Source organism: Sciurus carolinensis, chromosome 8 (genome assembly GCF_902686445.1).
Source record: "Sciurus carolinensis chromosome 8, mSciCar1.2, whole genome shotgun sequence".
Lineage (NCBI taxonomy): Eukaryota > Metazoa > Chordata > Mammalia > Rodentia > Sciuridae > Sciurus > Sciurus carolinensis.
In genome coordinates this window covers 138,757,002-138,782,804 of record NC_062220.1, presented here as the reverse complement: position 1 = coordinate 138,782,804, position 25,803 = coordinate 138,757,002, and the positions used below count along the sequence as shown (strand labels likewise).

The window sequence follows — 25,803 nt, the reverse complement described above, 5'->3', positions numbered from 1 at the left end:
CCGTTAGGAAAGCCACGCAGATTATGAGTCGAGTAGTGAGGTGCATCCAAAGGGCCACAAGAAGTTTGTGACTCCATTTGTAAACGCCAGTGATGAAGAGGAAGCCCCGTTGCCCCAGGGAAAAAAGAAAGCAGGAGAGAAAACTGTAGAAAATGTAAAAAAAAGAGAGAGAGAGAGAGAGAGAGAATCAGTGCTGAGCGGGCGACCGATAAAAGGTAGCCTTGGGTTTTTTCTCATTTTTAATATTTTCAACCACAACTTTGCATCACTTCTAAAATCACAGAGTAAAATAAATGAGACGGTTCCATGCAAACCACGAAGGCATGAATTTAAAAAGTGAGACGTCGCGCCAGTGCTTAGGAGAGCTGTGCCGGGTGGTGGACGCCAAGTCCATGTGTGCAGACGGAGCAGAGGCCTCTGTGCGTCCGCAAGGGAGAGGCGGACAGAGCGGGGCACAGAGGACACTGCCCTCGGCCGGCACAGCCCAGGAGATGCCGCGTCCCCAGTGTCGGGAAGGCGACCCCAATAAACCACGGGGCAAGGGCTCCTCGGCTCCTCCTGCCCTCCCCGGCCCGGCCCAATTTCACGGTGCGCAGCTGCCTTTTATTTTATTGTCGCTAAGTCACCAGGGAAAACAAATAGGATAAAGTCTACCGTTGTTAACAGATTTTTTAAAAAACAAAAAAACATTTTTCTTACAGTTTCAACGGGTTATTTAGCTTCTGTGGCATCTGTTGACAGTGAGAAATGGAAGCACCGTAGCTATAAATCTGCTTTGGTTATAAATGTTTAATTACAATGTTTCCATTTCAATTTAAGATAAATGTGCTTTCTATCTTAAGAAGGGAGAAAACAGACTGAGAACCAATCCCGCAGGGAGGCTTGGCACTCCCGAAGCAAGGGATGCAGCCAAGCCCCGCGCAGGGACCCCAGCTCGGCCCCGGAAGTCTCTGAGGGCCCCACAGGTCATGGCAGGACCAGGGCGGCACCCCATCTTCATGAAGCGCCTGGCTCCACCGGATTCACAGAGAAGGGGGCCACCTTCCAGTCCCTCCCACGCCAAGCAGAGCCCAGGCCAGGGGAAGCCTCGTGATTGACACTCCGCCCAGCCCCTGCTCCCGGGGCGCTGATTGCGGCCGTCCTCTCTTGGATGGGGGAAGCCCCCCACTGCTCCACAGAAGAACAAGGAAACCCAGCCAGCACCCATGCTCTACCTTCAAGGAGAAAACCAGCAGAAATGTCACAGCTGCTCCCCCAAGGCAGATGAGTCCCCGAAGGCCGAAGACTTCCTGTTCACCACACGACTTGGTCAGCAGGAAGGTGCCCAGGATTTGGGGTGCTGATCAGCAGATACATAATTACACGATGGAATCTGGATGCATCCTGGAAGGGGGAGAATCTGGAGAACCACGTTTGCCACTTGGACCTTCCTACAACATGGAAGGATGAGCCAGTCTCTGAAAGTTGTCAGCTAGAGACCAGAGGCCCACTGTGACCCCCAGATCTGCTGCATCCAGCCCACTCTGAAAATTTTCAAGATTAAAATTAGTCTCCAGAGATGTCATTAAAATAAAGGCATCGCTATGTGTCCAAAACTCAATTCCACACGCAGGACAGACTGTGATCTTACACATAAAGAGAAGCACACTCCCAAGGACCCAGCTGAAGGGAGGAGACTTTCTTACCAGACATTCGTCCTCATCCTAACCAGAACGTCTTCCTCCATCACTTACTAAGGGTCTACTCCACCCTGACACTGAACCCACACCAGACCCAGGGTAGGTACCGTTCCCTTCCCTGAGGCACAGAGGAGAAACTGAGGCACCAGGCAGAGTCACCTGAGGTCCCACAGCCTGGAAAGGACAAGGACTGATCTAAGCCCTGCTCCGGCCACAGAGACCATGATTTTAAGTGACTGGAGTATTTGCCTCCCTCTAGAAGATTCCAGCAAATCACACGACCCCAGTTCAGAGGTAATATTCAAATTCATGACGCTCTGAGCATCAGACTGACAGGAAACTGAAGCAACCTGCTCCCTCAGACATCGCCCTCCTGTTTTCCCAGAGGCAGAAACAGCACATGGACAACAGATTTCACAGCAATCTTCTCTCCCGAACACCTTCTAAACCTCCTGTCTTTTCTACTCCTCAATAAATCATGGCCCAGGCCTCGGGCAAAGCTATTGCTTTATTTATTTTTGCCTTTGAAACAGGTAAAAGTAGAATCTGAAAGAGTTTCCAGGGAGAAAAACAGACTATACCTTGAAATTCTCTTCAAGGACCCAATTTCATTTGCCTAATGGCATATTTTTGGTTTAGAAAAAAATAAGGTCTAGAGAAAACTTCTAAAAGGACTGCATTTGGATTTGAGTCTTTGGGGTGCTATCTGCTGAGGGAGGAAACCGTCAAAGAAGAATGTTTACGAAGGTTGAGGTGCTTTGTATCTCGGGCTTCTTTGAATCTCCACGGGCGCCTGTGCCGAAGGCCCCATTTTGTAGGAGCGACTCCAACTGTTCTCTGGCTACGTCCACACGCTCCATCAGAGGTGCAGGCTATCACTGGGAGCAGCCGGGTGCCTTCAGGCCCCAGGCCACGCCTGCCTCTGAGACAGGGTGAATGCTTTCCAGGTCACCCGGGCTGCTCCTGGCACAGGGGCCAGTGGGCACCCCATGGGGTGAGACCCACACAGGCTTCCGCACACATGCGCAGGACTCGCCTGGTTTGCATTTAGAAAGAAACTCCGTGGCAATCTGAGCCCTTTTACAGGCTCATTAAGCTTTGCATCATCTCTCTTCTCTGGGTATTTATCACGAGGTGCCCAGGTTTCTTTCTAATGGGTGTTTCACGTTGCTGCTTCCAACATGGAGACCTTTTGTTCCCGGATCAATCACGGGACGTTCTTCATTGTTACAAAGAAACACGCTTTCCCATTTATCTGGCCACACGTCACTCTCCAGGCCGGCCTCCCCGCCCCTTTGGATACAGACATGGATACTAATGATATTAATTCAGCCCATTAATTCAGTCGATACTTGCAGGCCATTCATCCTGTGCCAGACAATGTTGCAAGCATCTTACATCATTAAATCCCACAACCACCCTATCTGCTGGTCCGACATGCCCCTTTTAAAGTGGAGGAGGCTGAGGCAAGACGAGTTTAAACTTCCTCAAGGTCACAGAGCTAATAAGTGTTGATATGGAAAATGCTTTTCTCCTAGCAGAAAAATGCTACTGTGCACCTAATAATAAAAGCCAACTAGCCCCATCCCAGGTTGCTTTATTTGGGAGGGGTCTAGAGACCAGAGGGGACCGTGTCAGCCAGAGCCTGGCAACGTAGCCATCAGCTCCAGTGGTCCTGGCCCTCCAGGAGTCAAAATGGCCAGTTTTCCAGTTTCTCCAGAAATGTCCCAAAGGTATATTTTTAGTTAAATCTGATGTATTTTAAATGTTGGCCCAAATTGAAGGAGAAAGAAAGAAAGGAAGGAAGAAAGAGAGAGAGAGAGAGAGAGAGAGAGAGAGAGAGAGAGAGAGAGAGAGAGAAAGAGAGAAAGAAAGAAAGAAAGAGAAAGAAAGAAAGAAAGAAAGAAAGAAAAAGAAAGAAAGAAAGAAAGAAAGAAAGAAAGAAAGAAAGAAAGAAAGAAAGAAAGAAAGAAAGAAAAAAAGAAACTCAACAAATCAAATAAAACTGGTTTATGGACTACTGATTTGCCAACTACATGGAGGAAATTCCAACTGAATCAGTGCTAAGTCCTCGCCTGTATATTTAAGCAGTTCAGGGGCCTTGGTTGCTATTTGAAAGCAAATATTCCTCTGCTCTGCAGCTATCCAATCGGGGGAGATGGAGGTACCAGTTCCTTTATGACTGGAAACTGACACAGCCCTGATGAGTCACTCACCCTCCAAAGGCATCAGATTCATCACCATTGGTTTCGTTTTTGAAAGTGATTAAATATCACTTTTCTTCCCTTTACGGCAAGATCCAAGTGACAGCCAATCCATCAGCTTCTCTGCCGATATTTAACTACCTCGTTTTGCATCCATTATTCCCTACTTGAGTCATTCTTTTAAAAAGAGGAATAACTTAATTCTGCCTCTTGACAGCAAAGAAATTAAGTGGCATGATGTTCTCTCCCACAAAACACCAACAGCAGATCCACAACATCAAGCCAGAACAGCACCCAGCCAAAGCAAGTCCTGGAAGGACCACCCTCTTGGAAAATCCTCTCCTCTCCCAAAGCCAAGAGACCTCTGAACCTCAGACATAATTTCCCAACTGATGCAACCACTTTGGGTACCAGTTTGGGCAGGAGATGGAAAGTTGAAGGCATGTAAACCCAAGGACGCGGCAGCTTCCTTCTCGGTACAGACCCCAGGGCTTTGGCTTCTCATTCTGTCACCTCGAGCCCACTGGAGTTTCACCAATCAGTGGCTCTTCTCAGTGCCCGCTCTGGGCTGTGATACTCTCTAGTCTGTGCTGATCTGTTCCTCCTTTTTTATGCTCATCACGACAACTTCATTAATGGGTTGCAACCCTCCACTTAAAATTCACTGCCCACTAGAGGAACAAGTGCAAATTTTTAGGATTCCGTGTACAAAAGTGGGCACTGAAATCTATAAAAGCAAAGGTTTTAAATTGCGCCATCCATCAATCAAAGAGAAAGTCAGCGATGGAACGTCCACGCGTGGAATATTATACGGCACCAGGACAGAAGAACCGGGCAGCTCCACGCATCCCCAGGGACTAGGTTGGGAGAGGCTGCCTTGGGCGAAGGAGATCCCTTGCAGAATGATCCTCCCTTCGCCATCCATTCACACCAAGTCGGAAAACACGCCAAGCACGCTGCCTGTGGAGAGGCACCTATGCAGTAAGAGCTCATCAATATTCCTAAGACCAATAAACACAAAAATCAGCATGGGGGTTAACGAAGGAGAGAGAGGGAGAGAGCGACAGGAAGAGCTTTGCTTTTGCTTTTATTTTTAAGCTCTGCAGCAAATTTGGGGTAATATTCAGCTGTGATAAAGCTGTGATAAGTGGGTGTGTGTTACAATCTTCCCTGTGTTTTTAAGTGTGCTTGAAATGAATAATTCATGAGTTTTCAGAAGGAAAGGAGGAGGACGCCAGCTCGTCCACGGAGGGGAAAGCCGCGAGCGGTGGCCTCGGCCCCGCACCTGCCCACGCGGCGCGTGCCCCGCACCCTGGATCATCTGGTCTCTCCAGGCCACGTGGCTCTCAGCAGTCAGCGTTTGGTTCCGTCAGCTGTTCCGCTGCTGTGACCAAAGACCTGGCAGCAGCAGTTAGAGGAAGAGATGCTTATCGTGGGCTCACAGCTTCGGGGGCCCCGGTCTGCAGACTCCACGGCTCCACGGCTCTGTGCCGAGCCAGGGGCACCTCATGGCAGAAGGGCGTGGTGGAGGATGGTCGCTGGGGACAGGAGAGTCAGGAGGCACAGAGACTCGGCTCAGCCCACCAGGGACAAAACGCACACCAGGGGCCCCTCTCCTCCCGCCGCCCCACCTGCCTGGTTACCCCCAGTTCACCCTCTCCAGTGGGCTAACACACCGAGTGGGTCGAGGTCCCCCACCTGAGCACCTCACCCGGACCTTTCCAGCATTGTCCTTCACGGGAGCTTCTGGGGGAGACCAGAGCTAAACCGGAACAGCGACGGGGCTTCGCTCCCTTGACCCGTAAGAGCTGAACCCGACGGGAGCGGAGGGCAACGCTCTTGCCGAGCTGCACATAACTGGCTAGGGTCCCGCCTCACACCATCACTACCCACGTGGAAACGCGTTTTCCAGACAGCTGGATGGCCGAGAATGTGTTTCATTCTCTGAGAGTCTCAGTAAAGCGAGTGAGGCTGCTCATGTCGCGGTCTAATTTAAAAGACCCCGCGGAAGGTGAAATGGCCTCTCTGCAGCCTGCACGGTGACCCCAAAACACATAACGGGCGGCCTCTGGGGAGAGAGGCTGCTCCCCCTCTCGGTTCTCAGCTGGCTTTGTTGTGGTGAAACACAGAACACAGAATCCACGCGCTGGTCACTTCGGAGCCCAGGTCGCAGTGGGCGCAGGTCAGGCCACCACATGCAGCCGCCTCCGCTCAACAATCAGACCGTCCCTCTCCCCAGAAGCAAGCCCCAGGCCAGGGACACTGGCCCCCACTGCCCTCCCCAGCCCCTGGCACCCACTAAGCCACCTGCTAGCCGGGTGGATTTGCCTGCTATGGAAGTTCCCCAAAGCGGAATCATCCAAGATGTGACCTCCTATGGCCGCAGCTTCCATTCCACACCATGTTCCAGGGCCTTCCGTGCCGTGGCCTGTGTCCAAGCTGCTTTCCTGATCATCTCCAAGGATGTGGAGAAACCATAACTCTGCTGATGGGACTATTAAAGGGGCGGCCACCGTGAAAGACATTTTGCTAATCAGGTAAACATAATTGCTGCATGCCCAAGCAACCCTGCCCCTGGGCAGATACCTCGAAGAACTGGTGCAGGTGTTCCCACTAAAATTTGTGCAGGGAGCTGAGAGCAGCATTTGCCGGAGTCAACAGGGAGAGGCCACCCCCATGGCCACCCCTTCACTAAGCAGCTGCCGGGGCTGAGGTCACGCCACACCAGAATCTCAGCCCCGCGAGTAGCGGAATCAGTGAGCACACGGGAGGCTCACACCAGAGCCCAGGAGAGAAGTCTGGGCCGAGGGGCAGATCTCCCCTCCCGCCCTGCACTTCCTCCCAGGCAGAGGGAGGCAAAGCCGTGGCCTGGCGTGTAAGTCCTGTCTGAGCCTCTCCTTCCTAGAAGCTCAGAGTCAAGGCCCATCGGCTGAGTGGCCCAACTGCACCCACCAGAATCAGACCCGAACACGCCTGTGTTCTAGAGAGGACCCTGGTGCCCAGAGAGGCCGCTTGCAGGTGGCAGAATGGGCTTGCCTTTTCTCCCAGGGAGGTCACTCTGAGACTGGAGAAGGCCCGTTACAGCCACACCAGCCAGGGTATGGCCCCCGGTCAGCCACAGCCTGCGCTCCTGGCAGGGGGACAGCGGAAGGAGGGGCAGCGTGGAAGTCTCCCGGAGCCAGAGTTCTGGCGGCTGGAAGGGCAACATCAAGTGCCAGCACGGTCTCTCCCGGAGGGCAGGGAGCCGGACTGCCCCAGCTCGGACAGCGCTGGTGCTCCTGGGGCTCCCCGGCGTGTGGATCCACCACTCTGATCTCACCACGGTCTTCTCATGGTGTCCTGCCTGTGCCTGGGTCCAACTCCAAAGTCCCCTCCCTCCACCACGGCTCCAGTCTCGCCCGGCTTCATTTTCCTCCGGGCCTTTCCCCATCTCCAGGGGCGTCCTCTCAACCTCTCCTTCCCGGCCACATGGTCTCCACCTTGAGGGACGCTGCCCGGCTGGTGGGCTGCGTCATGCCGGCTCTCGGGAGGGCTCGGAGCACACGGGGAACGGAATGGTGTTCCTGAGTCCCGGGTCCTGGGGCAGGCGCGTCCTTGCCTGGTGACCAGGGGGCCATGTCCAGCACCGGCCCCTGCAGAGAGCCCAGGAGCTGGTCCCACGCAGCGTGTCTGCGCCCCTCTTCGTGCCCCCTGGACGGGAGTGCTGGGCCGCTGGGCTGTAGGGCAGCCAGTCCCAAGTCTCCACCGTCCTTGGGAACCGCATGGTCCCATGACCCCCGGCTGAGCCACAGAGACACGACTCAGGAGCAAGACGGGGCTCCAGGGGCACCAGCAAGGGTCTCAGAGGTGCCACGCCAGCCCCGGTGTCACTCAGGAAGGACAGCTCCAGCCAGCCTCACGGGGAAAAGGAGTCGGTGTCCCAGTCTGTCCTCCCTCTGCCCCTGGGAAGGGACAGTCTCACTGCAGCAGTGTGGGCATGGGAGGGGCGCTGGGCACTGGGGCCGAGCCTGGCTACGCTCTGCCACTGAGCCACGTCCCAGCCCTCTTCATTTTTTATCTTGAGACAGGGTCTCACTAAGTTGCTCAGGGCCTTGCTTAGCTGCCGAGGCTGGCCTCAGACTTGCGATCCTCCTGCCTCAGCCTCCCGAGTGGCTGGGATTACAGGTGTGGCCACCAGGCCCGGCTTGCACTCCGCTTTTTAGTTCCATCATGACGAGGATCAGGGCTCCTAGCCTGGCTGGATGGAGCCAGTATGGAGCAGGAAACAAGCCACCCAAGGAATTTCACGGGGAGTTTAGTGCAGGGATTGCACCAAACATCAAGAGAGAGGATGCCTAAGAAGTCAGATGGGACAGGGAAACACAAGGCAGTGAGCAGCCACACCGCCCCGGGCTACCGGGAGGCGGAGGTGGGCTAGGGGCCTGAGCACCCGCCCCTCCCGTGGGAGCTGGAATAGAGGAGGGAACCCTGACTGAGAGGGAACATGGCCTGGCTTCCCTGCCCTGTCCTCCTTAGGCCCCTGCCCAGGACTTCCCGTGGGACAAACCCAGATGAAAGCCAGTCCAGCCTCCTCACAGGGCACTCGGGCCCAGGCACCGCCTGCTGCGTGGTGGCGTTTACAGTGTTGCAGACACCACAAAGCACGGCAGAGTAGCACCCAGAGACTCCAGGGGCCAGAACCCTAGAACCTGCAGCCATGTCGCCTGCATGGCAAAAGGGCCGGGATCGGAGGAGGGGAGACGGTCCTGATGTGGTCACATCAGTCCTCGTTAGAGGGTGGAAGAGGGTCAGGCTCAAACAAGGTGATGCGGTGATGGACAGGTCCGCACGCCCTGGGGCCACCAGCGGGGGGCATGGGCTGCCTCAGAGGCGGAGGAGAAAGGCACCCGTCCCCGGAGCAGCTGGAGGGAACCCACTCTGCCAATGACTGATTTTAGCCCAGTGAAGCTAACTTTGGACTTCCGACTCCAGAAATGCGAACGAATACATCTGCATTTTCCCAAGGCCCTGGGTTTGTGGTGGTCAGCCACAGGAACCCAGGACGCCCCCGATGTCGCACACTTGATATTGGATTTGCACACCCCCTTCCAAGGCTCAGTCATGTGTGGAAAAGGAAAAGAGAATGACACAGATTACCTCGTGGACTTCAAGAAGAAAGCGAGCTTCCGCTCGGGCTGCAGACAGAAATAGCTGTCTACCGGGGAGGACAGTCGGCTAGGACCACAGACGTCCCCGGTGAGCCAGAGGGGTTTGAAGGAGGGAGGACGGAAAGACCATTCCAGAAACCAAGGTTTGGAGAGCAGGCCAGGGGAGCCTCCTTCCAGAAGAGCCCTGGGGGTGGGGGTCTTCCTCAGCAAAGGCCCTGACCAGTGACGGGGGACATGCTCACTGTCCCTTTGAAAGTGATGCAGGCAATGGCCATTTCCACGGCCAGGTCTAAATCCTGCGACCCTGTAATGTTTAAAATGTTTTGAAAAAACATACACCAGAGCCCCAGGCGGAGCCTCGGGGGGCTGGCTCCAAGCTGCCGGGCAGGACCTCCCGGGGCGCCTCAGAGACAGAGGGCCTGCCCGCGCTCCTCAGGCTGAGGAGCAGACGCCTCCGCCTGTGGCCTCGGCCCCGTCGGCTGTCCACTCGGAAGTGCTCTCCCATGTTCCCAGGCCACACGTGTTAAGGCCGGAAGCTGTTTGTGGAAAGCTGACCCTGAGGACCGTGAAGGTCAGCTGAGCCCAGGGCACGCCCGTGCCTGCTGCACCCAGGGCAGCTCAGGTGAGCCCTGGCCACTGCCGAGGCCCTGCTCTGCTACATAGTCGAGGTGGCACAGCAGGACTGAACTGCTGAGCTGGCCGGGGTGAAGCTCGTAAATCCACGGCCCGTCCCCCAGCAAGGCAGCAGGCCTGGGCCACCAGGGGCCGCGTCCAGCCATGAGCCACAGCCCACGGGGTTCCTGCCGTCGCAGGGCCACTGCCTCAGGGGCCCTGGAGCCGCAGGTCCACCCCTCTCTAGGCTCGGCCCCGACACTTCCGCAGGCCCTGCTCTTCGGGAAGCCCCTGGGCCGCCCCCGGGCCACCCTGTGACTCTGCCGCTTCCCCTGCTTGCTTCAAGTCACGACCTGACACACTGTGCACGGCTCTCGTCTGTGCCCAGCAGGTGTGTGGCACCCACAGAGGTTTGCTGGACTGAAGTGCCAGGTGCAGAGACGGCCCTAGGGAAGGTGAGGCTCTGCCCCACTGGCCCGTCTCTGTGCTGCCCAGGCGCCCACCCACCCACCGCCACCACTTCCCTCGGGGCCTTTGCACCTGCCCTTCCCCTGCCTGGATGGTCTCCCCAGGGTTCTGTGTGGCTCCTCTCCCCTCCCCACCCAGCCCTCTCTGGGAGCCCTGTCCCCACGGCCTGCCCTCCCTCACATTCAGCTCAGGTACCTCCTGTCACCTTCCACAGAGCCACAGGGAACAGACCGGTGCTGTGACGTCAGGGCTCGCGTGCCCACACTGCCCCTGCAGCCACAGGGCCTCTGCGGCCCTGGGATGGACGGGAGCCCCTCGGGGCCAGCACCCTCTGCACTACTGCGTGCCAGACGCGGTGTCCGGCAAGCATAGCCCAGCATGCAGAGAGCCAGCGCCTCTGTTCCCAGGGCTCAGAAGAGCTGCAGTTGGCACCCAGGTCAAAGCGGAGCTACAGGAATCCCGAAGGCCTTTACGGGGGCACGGCTTCCCCCTTCAACTTGGGCGGCCAACGGGTAAACCAAATCAAGTGTCCTTTCCAAAGACACGGGTGCGGAGGCACCGAGAGGGAACAACCCCTGGTGGTGCCGCCTCTCATCTCCCCACAAAGGCACCAGGCTGCGGGCGGAGGTGGCCGAGCCAAGGCAGGCCGTCCACCTGGAGAACCTTCTGCAGGAGGCTGGAGGAAGGAGGCTGGGGGCAGGGCCAGAGGCAGCCACCTGGAGGCCGCTCCTGTCGAAGAGGCCCTGGATCTAGCCAGGTCTCAGGCTGCGTGACAGGCTTGCTTCACGACACCCAGGTGACGGCTTGGGAGCGTGACATCCCAGCAGGACCCCCAGTGTCAAGGCACCAAGTAAACAACCGAAAATGAGAAGCAAGGGCCTCACGAGAGGCTCAGCACAGACGCTCCAAGAAGTCGCCTCCGCGCCCAGCGGCCTCAACCACCGGCGCTGGGTTGAGGGCTCCGCAGAATCACCGGCTGCCAGGCCTGCGGGACGGACTCAGCTCCACTCCTGCCCCCATGAGGGGCCTTCCAAAGTGAGACCCCGCTGGACGGGAGCCCGCCCTGGGTGACGAGGGCCCAGCTGGCTGTCACCTGGAATAATGTCGCTTACATCTGGGCTTTTCTCCTGGGCCCCACTGGCTTTCCTGCCTGAGAACTACGGGAAAAGACGGGGCTGCCGGAGACGCCAGCTCTCAGCGCTCAAGACGCCAGCCTGGCACGTTCGGGTCTGGCACGTGCGTGTGCGGGTTGCACACGAACGCGAACACACCTACAGGGCACCCTACCCAAAGGGCGGGCCATGGCCGCCGCTGAACCAGGGGCTGGGGTGCTCATGACTCCCCATTCCCGGCCATTTTCCAGGTTCCCCACAGTCACACACCGACCCTGCTTGAGGTGAGAGCCCTTGTACGACGAAGGCGCTGCCCCGGCTAGGAAAAGAAGGGACGTTGAAAAGCACCTTGCTTTTTCTTTTCCTCTGAGACCTGATCCTTTGCGGGGATGGGAGAGGTTCCTCCTTCCCTTACAGGACAGCTCTGCTGCCACTTCTAGAGGGAATGAAAATAAACCTCTCCAGGACCAGGGCAGCTGAGGTGGGAGCTCACAGGACCCTGACCCGCTAGTTCCTGAAATCTGGTGCAGGAACAGATTCTGTGCCACTGCTGTGCTGCTACCCAGAGACCTCCAAGGGCTTCCGCCCCAGCAAGCCCTGCGGCGAACCTCAGCCTGTGTTTCTCCGCCCGTCGCCTGCAAACCCAGCATTGTTAAGAACCAGACACCTTCATCCGCCTCTGGTGTTTAGCATCATTGATTCACCCGTCCCCGTCCCCAGCAGCGCTCAGGTCGGGCAGCACAGCCAGCCACCTGGGGAAAAGGTTCCTCTGAAGGGCCAGGGCCTGTGACCCGCTGGGAGCTGGGTCCAAGAGATCCGCATGCTCTCGGGCTGCAGAGACTCCGACTGCATCCAGGAGGCAGCAGCCTCTGTTCAAGCCCCCAGCCAGGATCCACCAAGGCCCGGCCCTGGTTCCCGAGGCTGCAGCCACAGAAGGCCACAAACCTCTTCCCGCTCCTGGTGGCTCCAGGCGTCCTCAGCCTCCTTGCCTGTGGCAGAATCCCTGTCCCCTCGTCCCATGGGTTTATCACCAACTCTGGGTGCAGCGCCTCCTGGTGGCTTAGGGCCCACCTTAGAGCCCAGACCAATCACCTCTGCAAACGCCTTTTGCCAAAAATCACGCTCACAAGTTCTGGAGATGAGAATGTGGGAGCATCTTCGGAGGGGCCACTGTGGCCTAGGTCCACGTGCTGGGTGACCACTGGGCACTGCTGCTACTGAGCATCCCATCCAGTGGGACAAGAGAGCTGAAAGATGGGACAGGAGGCAAGGGCCCCTTGTCACGCGTCCGCAGAGCCTCGGGCAGCCGTCCAAGAGTGGACTCTGGAGTGGGATTGCTTTGCGCACAGGCTGGCTCTGGGACCCTGAGAGGTCACTTAACTGGGCCTCTATTCACCCATCCGTCCAGTGGGCCTATTAACAGGTACGCACTTCAAGGACTCTGAGAGTTCTAATGTGGGAAGTGTTCTCCTGAAGGACTTTTAAACCGGGTCCTGGCTCCCAATACGTATTTTATTTATATATGATATGTGTATGATCTATGTATAAATGTACATACATGTGATTTTTCAACAGGATCTTTACATGGAATAAGGGACCACGCCTCTCGTGGATGTGTCCGTCCAACAGCGTCACACACGGTTGTCCCGAGAGGCGTGCTAAGATGTTCCCTGTGTTCTCTGGCTCTTCAGCAAACCCTCGACAGAAGGAAGGGAACTAACAGGCAGCGACTGGGCGGAAGCTGCGGCGGTAGAGGAGCGGCCGGGCATGGAGGAACCTCTCAGAACTGCCACTTCTTTTCCACTTGGGTATGAACTGTAAGCAGGCAGGAGGCCCGACCTGACACGTGACCCGTGACTCCTGACGCCGTGGCTTTCTTGATTAGCGCCTCTTTTGGTTTCACGACCAATGGTTGGACGTCGCCAAAAAGCAACTGGGTTCATCAAATTGATTGACAGGTGGCCCTCCCCTGTGGCATGAGCTCTGGCCCAGTTTGGATCTGGACCTTCCCCAGAGCCAGGTGTCGAAGGCTCGGTCCCCAGCCTGGTCCTGGAGGTGGGGGACCTTTGGGGGACCTCTCGGGAGGCTCTGCATTGTGGGACATGGCCTTGAGGGAGGCTGCCTGAAGCCAGGTGCCTCCTCTTCCTCCCCTGTTCTGGCCGGGGTTGAGTGGACGCTTTGCTCTAACCCACGCTCCCTGCCACAGAGTGCTGTCTCGCCACAAGCCCAGAACCTAACCATGGTCAGAATCCTCCAAAACTGTACGCCGAAGTGGGCCCTTTCTCTTTCCAAGCCGACATCTCTGGGATTTGGTCCAGTGCTGGAGCCAGTGGACCCTGGCCATGCGGTATGGACTGGAGTGGCAAGGAAATCCCAGCAGGAGGGTCCCAGGCTTCCAGCCACAGCCTACAGCACAGGTCAAGCATTTGGCTTTGATCTTGGCTTCACCTTGAGTAGGGTGACGGCCACCTGGGTGTGCCTGTCCCTCTGCAGAAAGCCTGGGCTCTGCTGCCCTCTCCCACAGGGTTTAGATGAGGCTCTAAACGGTGGCTCCTGGCCACCCAGGAGGTGGCAGCCCACCTCCTGAGATCCGGGTCCCCACAGCCAGAAGAGCCAGGGAACACTGGTCGCCGCTGGCCGGTAACACGTGGCTTCCCGTCCTCTGTCTCGTTCCCGTGGCTTCGGCCTTATCTGTTCTGAACACTTCCAAATTTGCTTATTTTTCTAATCTTTTCTCCCCTCTTTTGGCAACACTACCCTTTATCTTACGGTTTCATCTTTATCGCTCACATTTCCGCACAATGAGTCTTCATTAAAACATTTCAAATGGAGACCTGAGCTGCCCTCCGAGCCCAGCACGCCGGGCTTCCCGCACGACACGTTTTTAATTCTTATCGCCGAATTTCAGGCAGTTTGTACATTATATTCTATTAAAAAGTCAGTTCCACTCAAGGTTGCCACAAGCCAGAGATTACAGCTTCCCACGGGACGCCGGGCCGGGATATATTCCTGTAGTCACCGTTAGCCGGCCGGCTCCGTCCGTGCGCCTGGGTTTCACACCTCATTTGATATCGCAACGCAACAAAAGCATAAAAAGAAGCAATTATTTATTTAAATTACGGGATGGATCCTAGAGGGACACCAGATAAGCATACACCGTCACGCCAAAACCACAATCCCTGCCCTTCTCCAGCCCAGGGGAGGTCAAGCTGCAAACGTGAGGAGGGGAGGGGCCGGGAGCCGCCAATCACAGGACTCCTTCCCCGGCCGCTCCTAGGGAAGGGCCAGATCTGCTCTCAGAAAACAGATGGGTGACAACCACCTCCAAGAACTGGCGCGGCTCTCTCCGTTTAAAGCGCTGCCATTTGACCACATATTTCAACAAAATTCCCTCCTTCTGCATGGACCCTGGACACTGTCACCCACCCAGGGCCCAAGGACACAGAGCCAGGAGGCCCTCCCAGCGCGCTCTGGGGATCAGGATCCCTGACACTGGCAAATGCCTGGCCACTCTAACTGAGGTTCCCACCAGTGTCCAGGGCCCCAGAGCCCCTCCCCACTCCATCCCAGCCCCTCAGCTTCAGGGCTGGCTGCTGCAGTTGGCTAGGGGGTCACATGATCAGATTTATGTCCCCAGGGCCAGTGATGACCAGGACTCCTGCGGGGCCTGTCTAGGAAGAAGAGCTTCCATCAGCAGATGGCCGCTGACATAGTCAGTGTCCACCACCTCCCTCAGGAGGGAAGAGTGCCTGAGAGGACTTCACCTGGGCAAGATGGGGACAGGCTGTGAGGCAGGCTGGAGGCCCGACCCCACGCTCCGGGTGCTGTCCACCCTGAACTCCGCCCGCCTGGGGAACCTCATGGTATAGGACCAAATGGACAAAACCGCCCGATGAGCCAAGCTCCCGAGAGGAGCGCTTCCTCCAGGAACATGCCCAGCACCTCTGTGTGCTGTGGTCTGGGTCCGGAGAGTCCCCAGTCTCGGGGACCTGAAGGCTTGGTTCCCAGGGCGGCACCGTCCAGAGGGGGCTCCTAGGAAAGGATTCCATCCCGAGGGCTCTGACCGCCTCAGCAGATCCTGCGTCTGACGGTGAAAGGCTGGGATGGATTAGTGGAACGCTGGAGGAGGAGGGTCACTGGGATGTGACCTGGAAGGGTTTATCTTGTCCCCAGCCTCTTGCAGGAGACAGTCCATTACTTGCCACTAACAGCACCCGGGTAGATCTTAACAACCTGGGATCTGGGGGTGCTCAGCAGATACAGACTTCCAGAGAAATCCTGGCCAGCTGAGGCTGCGGCACGGTCAGCGGAGGTGAAGGACGAGTTTGGAGGGAGAGGCGTCTGGATCACGCGGACAGGCAGACAGTGGTTCCTACGGGCTTCTGACCAGCACTCGACCTGAGCCCCTTCTCCCTTGAGAAAGCAGGCAGAGGGGTCCCCAAGCAGAGGCAGCCACATCACCCAACTCCAGAGGACAGGCTGTCCCTGCCACCTGCCCAGCCGCCCACTGACATAGCTGTGCCTGTGGACCTCCACGGGCGGAAAGGTCAGAGAGTAAAGGGAAGAGAACAGGTGTGACAACCTCGGGTGACAAGGCGGATACACAAGGGACTCGTGTGCCCAGCTGAGGAGCTGGCCCCTCACCAGGGAGGCCTGAGCCCACGGCGGCCTTAATCAGGTGGGCTGTGCCCCTGGCACGGCTGTTACCTGACTCACCACACACGGGAGGGGACGGGCAGGACCACAGGGAAGGGACGCCGGGGGGGGAATCCTGCCACGGCACCCAAAGCTGAACAGTCCCCCAAAGCTGCAGCCGCCCCGCCTGCTCACAAAAAATGTCCACTTTCCCGTGGCCTCTGAAGCCAGCTCTGCTCTTCCAACTCATTCACGGCTCAGTTGCCGACGACAACCATCGTCTAGCACTAGATAGGGGACTCAGCACTGCCACAGTGCGACTTGGCAGCTCAGAGACCCGCCACCGCACGGGCACTTGTGAGTGAAGCGAGGGACCAGGCTCCACGCGGCCCCGCGTCCTGCTCCAGGCCCTTCAGGGGCCGCCTGAGCTGGGCACTGAGCGGCAGGAGCGCGTCCCGTGACCGAGCCGCACCGGCCTGGGCTCCCCACACTGCCCCGGCCCCACCGCTGCCCGGGCCTCGGGCCTCTCCGCGCTCACCTGCCCTGGGTGTCCGGGTGGCCCACGCAGGCCAGGGTGGCCGTTGTCTCGGTGCTGCTGTGGTCTACCTCCTCCTGGACCGCCCACTGGTCTTCGTTGCTGATTCTCACGGCCGTGATCCTCACACCTGCGGCCGCCTTGATTCTGTGGGGGGGAAGGACAGGGATGAGACGCTGTCAGACAGGAGCCGGGCCCGTCCAGGGACAGGTCGGCAACCGGGCCCTCTCCCTAGGAGGCCTGGGGAGGGCACAAAGTGACCTGTTATTTTATAAGAGCCTGAAGACAGGAGCCGGGAGCAGGGGCCCTTTGCATTCATGTTGAGTTTAATCTGTGCTGGGGACGGTCACTTCCTGTCACTGGGATTGATGTGGCGTGACAGGCACAGGGGCAGGTGGATGGACCCTGCTCCTCACCTGCAGGTGGGGAGGAGTCGCCGAGAGCCATGGGGCTGGGGAAGGCCAGGCGACCCTGTCAGGGACCAGGAGGCCACAGCACTGAGCGCGCGGTGACCAGGAACGGGCGGGCGCTGGTCCTCACTCAGACACTTAGCAGGAGGACAGGCAGGTCCTGCTGGCACCCCTTGGGCAGTGCTCAGTTCCACCGGGAAGAACCAGGCCCAGGGACTGCGCCCCCGTTAAAGAGGAGCGTCCGCAGTCGGGTTGTCTCTCCTGTGTCCCACCCCTGAACGGACCCTCATGGCCCTACTAATGGAACCCTCTCCTGGTAACAGTGGGGACTCCAACAGCAGCCCTGGGAGCTGCCCAGATGTGTGGACAGTTCTGGAGAGCCATCAGGACGCAGGCTCAGCCAACTGTGCATGGAGGCCACGGGTGCCTGGCCATGTGGCTGACCCCTGCTTCCCAGAGACCTGTGGGCCCAAGGGGAAGGCCCAGTGAGACTCTCCCAGGTTTTCCCTGAAGGAATGCCAAAGGCAGAGAAATCCCACATGAGGGGTCAGAGAAGGACCAGCAAAGATGGGCATGGTAAGGCCATGCCCAGCACTGCCAAGATCCCCTCAAGGTTAACTAATCAGACCACACGGTCTAAGGTGCTGCTGGTTAAAAGAAGATGAGCAAAGGTGAAATGAGAACAGAGACCTGGGAGGAATTACCTACAGATGACTGTCGGATGAAGTCTAATATCCAGAATATGCAAAGAGCTCTCACAAATCAACAACAAAAAGACAAATCACATAATTAAAAAAATAGGCAAAGGTCTTGACTAGACAGTTTTCCACAGAAGACCTACAGATGGCCAGTCAGCGCATGAGAAGATGCTCGGCATCACTAGTCACTGGGAAATGCCAATCGAGACCATAGCAAGCCACACCTCACACTCACCCAACGGCTAAAATAAGACAGAAAAGAGTTGGCGAGGCCGTGGAGAAACCGAGCCTCGTGCATTGCTGGGTGGAGATGGAAAAGATGTGGCTGCTGAGGAAAGGGTTTGCCAGTCTCTCAGAGGGCTACGCCTGGACTCGCTCTAGGACCCACGCATGCCTTCCCTCTTGCGGAAGCTAGAAAGAGAAAAGGAAGACACCAGGGAGGGTCTCGCGAAAACAGGGGGGACAGTGGAGGAGGGGCCGGAGGGGGAGGGCAGGGCAGGCACTGGGGTGGAACGGACCAGACTGTCTGGGCTTCCGGACACGCGGCAGGAGATCCCGTCATATGTGTAAGGGTCAAATTCATTCTAAAAAATGGCTGCCGGACCAGCAAGCCACCCCAGGCTCTGAAAAGCATGCACACAAACACGCCCACGGCGGTCCTGGGGTTTTTGTTTTTGTTTTTCTGTTTTGTTTTGGTTTGGTTTTGGTACCGGGGATTGAACTCAGGGGCACTCAGCCACTAAGCCACCTCCCCAGCCCTGTTTTGTGTTTTATTGAGACAGGGTCTCACTGAGTTGCTGAGCGCCTTGCTGTTGATGAGGCTGGCTTTGAACTTGCAATCCTCCTGCCTCAGCCTCCCGAGTCGCTGGGATTACAGGCGGGCGCCACCACGCCGGCTAGCACTGTAGACAATGTGCACAGGTGGTGTTAGCACGAAAAGTCTGGGCAGGATGCAAACCTCCGCCTCATCTCAGCTCTTTATTCAGAGGGTAAACGATGCCCCTGGAAATGGTGCTCCTGGTGGAAAAGGAGCCGAGGAACAAGGAAAGGGACTGGGTTGCACAGGCTAATTTCAGGGGTGGTCTAGTGAGCATATGTCACTTTTGCTCAGTCAAGAGCGGGGGCCTGTTGGTCAAGGTCTGTGGACAGCGGCTACGAGGATTTTGCTTTGGCGAAGACGGCGCCTCCCGGAGACGTTTCTCTAGAGGGTGATGAAACATCCTCTCTGCCTGCAGCGGCCTCTGGAAACATCCGCCTCGGGAGAGGAAGGCCGTCAACGCGTGGCCCTCATTCTTACACCTTTTCTTTCTCTCAGGCCTCGTGCTTTCTCATTCTTCATATCCATCAGGCGGCAACGACTCAACCGTCCACTGGCTGTTGAGTGGAGACACAAAGGCCGGTCTGCTCATTGCCACGGCCTGTGCCTGAGTCGCAAAAAGGAACGAAGGAGGAGAGGCGTGCGCCAGGTGCCCCTGGAAGACGTGGGCCTCGCGGGGAAACTGCACACTCCTCGGCGGTCTCACTTGCATAAAAGCATCCGGAAGGCACATCACGGAGACGGAAGTGCAGACGGGTGGTTGCCAGGGGCCGGGAACTCGGGGGCGGGGGGAGGGACTGCTCAGCTCGTGGGGACCAAATTTCTTTTTGGGGTGATGTGCTACACGCCACTGAGTCGCTGGCTTTGCGACTGTCAATTCCATGTCGTATGAATTCTATCTCGATTTTTTTAAAAAAGAAAAGTGGGGGGCGTGCAGGTAAGTGGCCCACCCTGCTTCCGTGTGGCCGGAACTTAAAAAGAATTTCACGAAGGATTTGTCAGAATCCTAGCACCTGTGAGGCCGCAGCCAGGAAACCTCTCATGGCAGAACTTGCGGCAGGAGCCATGGGACGTGGGGGACACGGAGCCCTGGCAGTGGAGCCGGGACTCAGCCGCCCACCACTAAAGGACAAGGAGGTGCGCTGCCGCCTGGCCCTCCCACGGGTCTGTCCGGGCTCTCCGCGCTCCCGGCCAGTCTGGCCCTGGCACTGCCTGAGAAACCACGGCCAGGACCGGCAGCGCCCTCCCCAGACCCCGACCCCGTCCCGCCTGCCGATCCCGTGCTCCATGTGCTGCTTCCACAGAGCGTTCTTTCTCGCCACCAGGATGTCCCAGGAATTAATTTATGCCAGCCATGAATAGAGGCGTCCTGTTCCCTCCCCGCTCTCAGCCTCCGACTGCTGCCAAAGGAGCCGGGGAAGAGAACGTTCTGGGCCCACCGGGCGGGCGGGGAGGCTGCTGGCGCTCACCCTCCCCACAGCGCCCGACACCAGGAGCCCACGGAGCCCCCGTCCAGCAGCCGAGCCAGAATCACCACTGTTGTTTCCGATGACAGAGGGACGAACCAGTCCTCCCACCCCTGACGAGTGACCAGCGGCAGGTCACAGCGCTGGCCCACCCAGGGCCAGGACTAGGCACCAATCCCCGGCCCCAAACCCGCTCCCCTGCCCCCCGGCTCCGCCCACAAGCTCTTCCCTCCAGAGGCACATGGGCCACTCAGGCTGACCAGGGCCTCGGTCCTCAGGTCCAGTGGCCCGGCGTCTCTAGAGTTCAGCTCCCTGACTGAGCCAGTTGCCCTCGGCCACCTCAGCCTCAGGTGCGGGCACAGCCTGGGCCACGGTGAGCCCCTCCCGCCTTCTGCTCGCTTCCACTCTGACCCGAGGAAGGACCTTCCACCTCTGACCTCGCTGTGCGGCCAGAGGCACCCGGGCTCCTCCTGTCCTGCGCTCTCTCCTCCACCCCGACAGACCTCCCCAGCAGGACGTCCACGGGGACTGGGGGACGAGGCACCGCGGAGCAGGGACAGGCTGCCCACTGTTGGTGCTCAGCACTGACGCTTCAGCCCCTGGTCCCAGGAAGGTCCGGGGTCCCTTGGCTGGAAGGAGGCAGACGGGCAGTGGCGACTGACCCTCGGATAGCAGCACTGTTTGGTGTCTTAGCAAATGGCACAGTCACACCAGTGGCTGGGGCCACCGCACCTGAATGGAGCTCCTGAACTTGAACCAGGCCAAGCAACAGCCCCGGCGGCCCCACAGGGCTGTGCTGGGGGGGCTCCGACCCTCAACACCATGGACGCCCTGTGCTGCCTGCTCCAGGTGGCGCCCGACGCCTTCATGCCCCGGTCACCTGGAGCAGGGGCCACTTTCCCAGTCCACCTCCAGCATGGCCATCTGGGCTTCTGTTTCCTCGCAGACCCTCCCAGTGGCTCTCGATTTCCTCCTGGCATATCCACATTGCCACCGTCACTACGCCTGGCCCTGGGGCCATCTTACATTCTACGGGAATCCTTGAACACTAGCAATGCAAGACCTGCCTGCTCTCCCTGGAGGGAAACCGGGGGGCTGAAGCCTGCTGGACCCGCCCTAACCTCTTCCCCTGCCGGTTTCAGCTGGAGGTCGCACACCGGGCGTCACAGCTGAGCTGAACTCTGGGAGTCCTCAAATTACCGAAATTACTGAGGGAGTCCCCGTCAGGGTGAGGGTGGTCTCGGGCACTCCAAACTTCCCTGTGGGCGAGTCCAGTGTTCCCCGCGTGCCGTGGGAAGGGGCCTGTGAGGAAGCCTGTGATCAGGACTCGGAGATCATCAAGGCTGCCAAGCACCGTCTCCCACTCACTGTTCACCTGGTCTCTTGACTGGTAAGAACCACTTGAGATCAGGTGCTGGGCGCAAAGCCGGAGGAAACGAGGAGGAGCCCAGCACGGGGTGGATAGTGGGTCTCAGACAGCGTGGGTCACAGGCTAGGAGAGTGGCCTCGCTTTCCCAGGACCCATTTAACAGTAGGACAAGGACTCACTAACCAACGTCAAGGTGCCTCCAAGCCCCACACAGCTGAGGTCTCGTGTGGACCCAGGTGACCCTCGTCCCATGTGGACAGCGGCAGCCGAGTCCCCGCGGGGCCCTCATGGGGTCTGTGCAGCCACTAGGACCCACAGGCACCAGCCGCGGGGCGGACCCTGCAGGGCTGTGTGCAGGCTGCTCCGGCCCCGCCTGCAACTCCCCGCGTCTCAGGATCCTCGCCTCCCAGACCAGAAGCCTGGGGAAGGGGACCTCCAGCAGAGGCGCCACCACTGGAGGCAGAGCGTGGCGGCCACCCAGGGCCCAGGCCCAGGTCCCAGCTCCGCCACCAGCTTGTGCTGAAAGGAAATCGCAGAGGTGTCTGCAGGAGACCCCAAGCCCCACGTCCACCCAGCACCCAGAGCATGGCTTATCTAGAGATGGGTCCTCACCCCTGTGGTTCCTTAAGGAGCTCGAGATGACGCCATCCCCGTGGTAGGGTGGCACTGAATCCAGTGTCTTATAGGGCAGCAAAGGAAAGACCCAGGCGGAGACCAGCAGCCCACAGGGGCCTCCCTGAGCAACACTGCACGGGCTTGCACACCAGGAACGTCCCCCAGAGCACGAGAACGTCCAAAGGATGGGGCACGGGTGTGGGGACACTGCCCAGAGGGTCCAGAGGGCCAGGGGCCTCCCAGGGGAGAGGAAGAGCAGACACGGGCTCAAAGGTCCAGAAGACGTCACTGGGGGGTCTGAAAGCTCCAGGGGCAACGGCCACCTGGTCCTCCACAGCGGCCAAGTCCCCAACCTCGGGCACAGTGTTACGGGTTCCATGTGCTAAAATGCTGCCCGCTGGGCGATGTTCACACCAGTTGGATGAGTGGCGCCTGAATTCAGAGCTGAGACTTTCCATTGCACAAGTCCCACCTGGCGTGGCAAGTGAACAACACGGGCAGATACCGGGGCCACCTCGGGCTCATGGAGACGACAACTCCAATGCTCACAGCAAACATCCACTTACATTTCCAGAAGGACTTCTCCATGCAAATATCGGCTGCTCCCTTGAAGTTCTGAGATCACACAGGGAACGGCGCGTCAGCAGAACAAGAAACGACTCAGGGAGGCTCCGGAGGAGGCTTCAGGACGTCGTCCTCACAGGAAGGACCTTGCAAACCCAGCACCTGCTCGTACTAAGAACGCGGGGGAATCTAGGACTGGAGGGACCCACCCCAACAGCTCAAGGCCATTTACGACAAACCCAAAGCCAACATCATCCTGAGTGGAGAAAAACTGAAAGCAGTTCCTCTAAAATCATGAAGGCGACGAGGATGTCCACGCTCACGACTTCTGTTCAATAATGTCCCAGAAACACCCCCCAGGGCCATTGGGGAAGAGAAGGAAACTGAGGGGATACAAATGGGAAAAGGAAAAGCCAAACTATCTTTGTTTGCTGATGACATGATCTTACAGCTACAAGACTCAAAAGACACCACCAGAAGACTTATAGGGACTAAAAATGAGTTCAGCAAAGTAGCAGGACACAAGATCAACACCCATAAATCAATAGACTTCCTAGACTCCAACACCAATTCAGTCAAGGAAGAAACCAGGAAAACCATCCCAGTCATAATAACCTCAAAAAAGTAAAATAAAATACTTGGGAAATAATCTAAGAAAGAAGGGGAAAGAGCTCTACAATTATATAACAGTGAAGAAGGTGATTGAAGAAGACCTTAGAAGATGGAAAGACCACCCATTTCTTATATTGGCAGAATTAATATTGTCAAAATGACCATATTACCAGTCCAGTGACACACAGATTCAATGCAATCCCCATCAAAATAACAATGATGCTTTTCACAGAACTAGAAAAAACAGGCCTAAAATTCATTTGAAAGAATAAGAGGCACAGAATAGCCAAAGTGATCCCAAAGGAGGAGAGTGATACAGGAGACATCACAAACCATACTAGAGAGTTGCAGTAACAAAAACGCATGCTCTGGCATCAAGATAGACAGGAAGACCAGTGCAAAAGAAAGGAAGACACAGGGACACAGAACACCAGAAAAACGAGGAATAGTACAAATACACCTCAACATGGTAAAGGCTATCTATGCCAAGCCCACAGCCAACATCATTCCAAATGGAGAAAAACCAAAAGCATTCCCTCTAAAACCTGGAACAAGACAGGGATACCCTCTTTCATCACTTCTATTCAACATCGTCCTTGAAACACTAGCCAGAGCAATTAGACAGACCAAAGAAGTTAAAGGGATACAAATTGGAAAAGAAGAACTCAAACTATCACTATTTGTTGATGACGTGATTCTATATTTAGAGGATCCAAAAAACTCCTCCAGAAAACTTCTAGAACTAATAAATGAATTCAGCAAAGTAGCAGAATAAAAAATCAGCACTCATAAATCTAATGTATTTCTATTCATAAGTGATGAATCCTCTAGAAAGAGAAATTAGGAAAACTACTCCATCCAAAATAGCCCCCCAAAAATAAAATACTTGGGAGTCAATCTAACAATAGAGGTGAAAGACCTCTACAATGAAACTACAGAACACTAAAGAAAGAAATTGAAGAAGACCTTAGAAGATGCACAGATCTCCCATGTTCTTGTATAGGAAGAATTAATATTGTCAAAATGGCCATACTACCAAAGGCGCTATACAGATTCAAGGCAATTCCAATTAAAATCCCAATGGCATTCCTCATATAAATAGAGAAAGCAATCATGAAATTCAGCTGGAAGAATAAAAGACTTTGAATAGCCAAAGCAATTCTGAGCAGAAAGAGTGAAGCAGAAGGCTCACAACACCAGACCTTCAATTATACTACAGAGCAACAGTAACAAAAACGGCATGGTATTGGCAACAAAATAGACAGGTAGACCAATGGTACAGGATAGAAGACACAGAGACATACCCACATAAGTACAGTTATCTCATACTAGACAAAGGTACCAAAATCATACATTGGAGAAAAGATAGCCTCTTCAACAAATGGTGCTGGGATAACTGGAAATCCATATGCATAAAATGAAATTAAATCCCTATCTCTTATCCTGCACAAAACTCAACTCAAAATAGATCAAAGACCTAGGAATTAGACCAGAGACCCTGCACTAAATAGAAGAAAAAGTAGACCCGAATCTCCATCATGTTGGCTTAGGACCAGACTTCCTTAACAAGACCCCCATAGCACAAGAAATAAAAGCAAGAATCAATAAATGGGACAGATTCAAACTAAAAAGCTTTTTCTCAGCACAGGAAATAATTAATAATGTGAAAAGAAAGCTTACAGAGTGGGAGGAAATCTTTTCCACACACACTTCAGACAGAGCACTCATCTCCAAAATTTGTAAAGAACGTTTAAAAACTTTACACCCAAAATACAAAGAACCCAATCAATAATGGGCTAAGGAACTGGGTAGACACTTCATAGAAGAAGATATACAGGTGATCAACAAATATATGATAAAGTGCTCATCATCCTAGTAATTAGAGAAATGCAAATTAAAACCACCCTAAGATTTCATCTAACTCCAATTAGAATGGCTATTATCAAGAACACGGAAAATAATAAGTGTTGGCATGAATGTGGGGAAAAAGGTACACTCATACATTGCTGGTGGAGTTGCAAATTGGTTCAGTCACTCTGAAAAGCAAGTATGGAGACTACTCAGAAAACTTGGAATGGAACCACCATTTGACCCAGCTATCCCACTCCTTGGTTTATACCCAAAGAACTTAAAATCAGCATACTACAGTGATGCAGCCACATCAACGTTCATAGTGGCTCAATTCACAATAGCTAGATTGTGGAACCAACCAAGATGCCCTTCAATTGATGACTGGATAAAGAAACTGTGGTATATATACACGATGGAATATTATTTAGCCATAAAGAATAAAATTATAGCATTTGCAGGTAAATGGATAGAGTTGGAGAATATCATGCTAAGTGAGATAAGGCAAATCCAAAAAACCAAAGGTCAAATGTTTTCTCTGATAAGTGGATGATAATACATAATGCAGGGCAGGGGTAAGAGAAGAATAGAGGAACTTTGGATTGTGCAGAGGGGCATGAGGGGGGAGGGGCAAGGGTCTGAAACATAGTGGACTGAAACAGACATCATTATCCTATGTACATGTATGATTACACAAATGGTATGAATCTACATTGTGCACAACCATAGAAAAGAAAAGATGTACCCCATTTGTGTACAATGAATCAAAATGCAATCTGTAAAAATATGAAAAATTGTAAAAATTAAAAAAAGAACAACATAAAAAAAAAGAAGACATAGAGACAAACCTATTGGATACTTCACAAAGGTGCCAAAAATCTATGTTGGAGAAAAGACAGCCTTTTAACAAATGGTGCTGGGAAAACTGAACATCCAGGTGCAGAAGCAGGAAACTAGACACCTCTCATTCACCCTGCACAAAAGTCAGGTCAAAATGGGTCAAAAACCTAGG

The 25,803-nt window shown here is 55.6% G+C and overlaps 1 protein-coding gene across 1 annotated transcript in view; it reads right to left on the bottom strand.

Moving 5' to 3' along the window:
• The window catches only part of Tmem132b (transmembrane protein 132B), a 339,703-nt gene that overhangs the window by 155,584 nt on the left and 158,316 nt on the right, over positions 1–25,803 (bottom strand). The window contains exon 3 of the mRNA XM_047559883.1: positions 16,396–16,539. Within this exon, the coding sequence (XP_047415839.1) occupies positions 16,396–16,539 (144 nt within the window). The remainder of the gene's footprint in view (positions 1–16,395; positions 16,540–25,803) is intronic.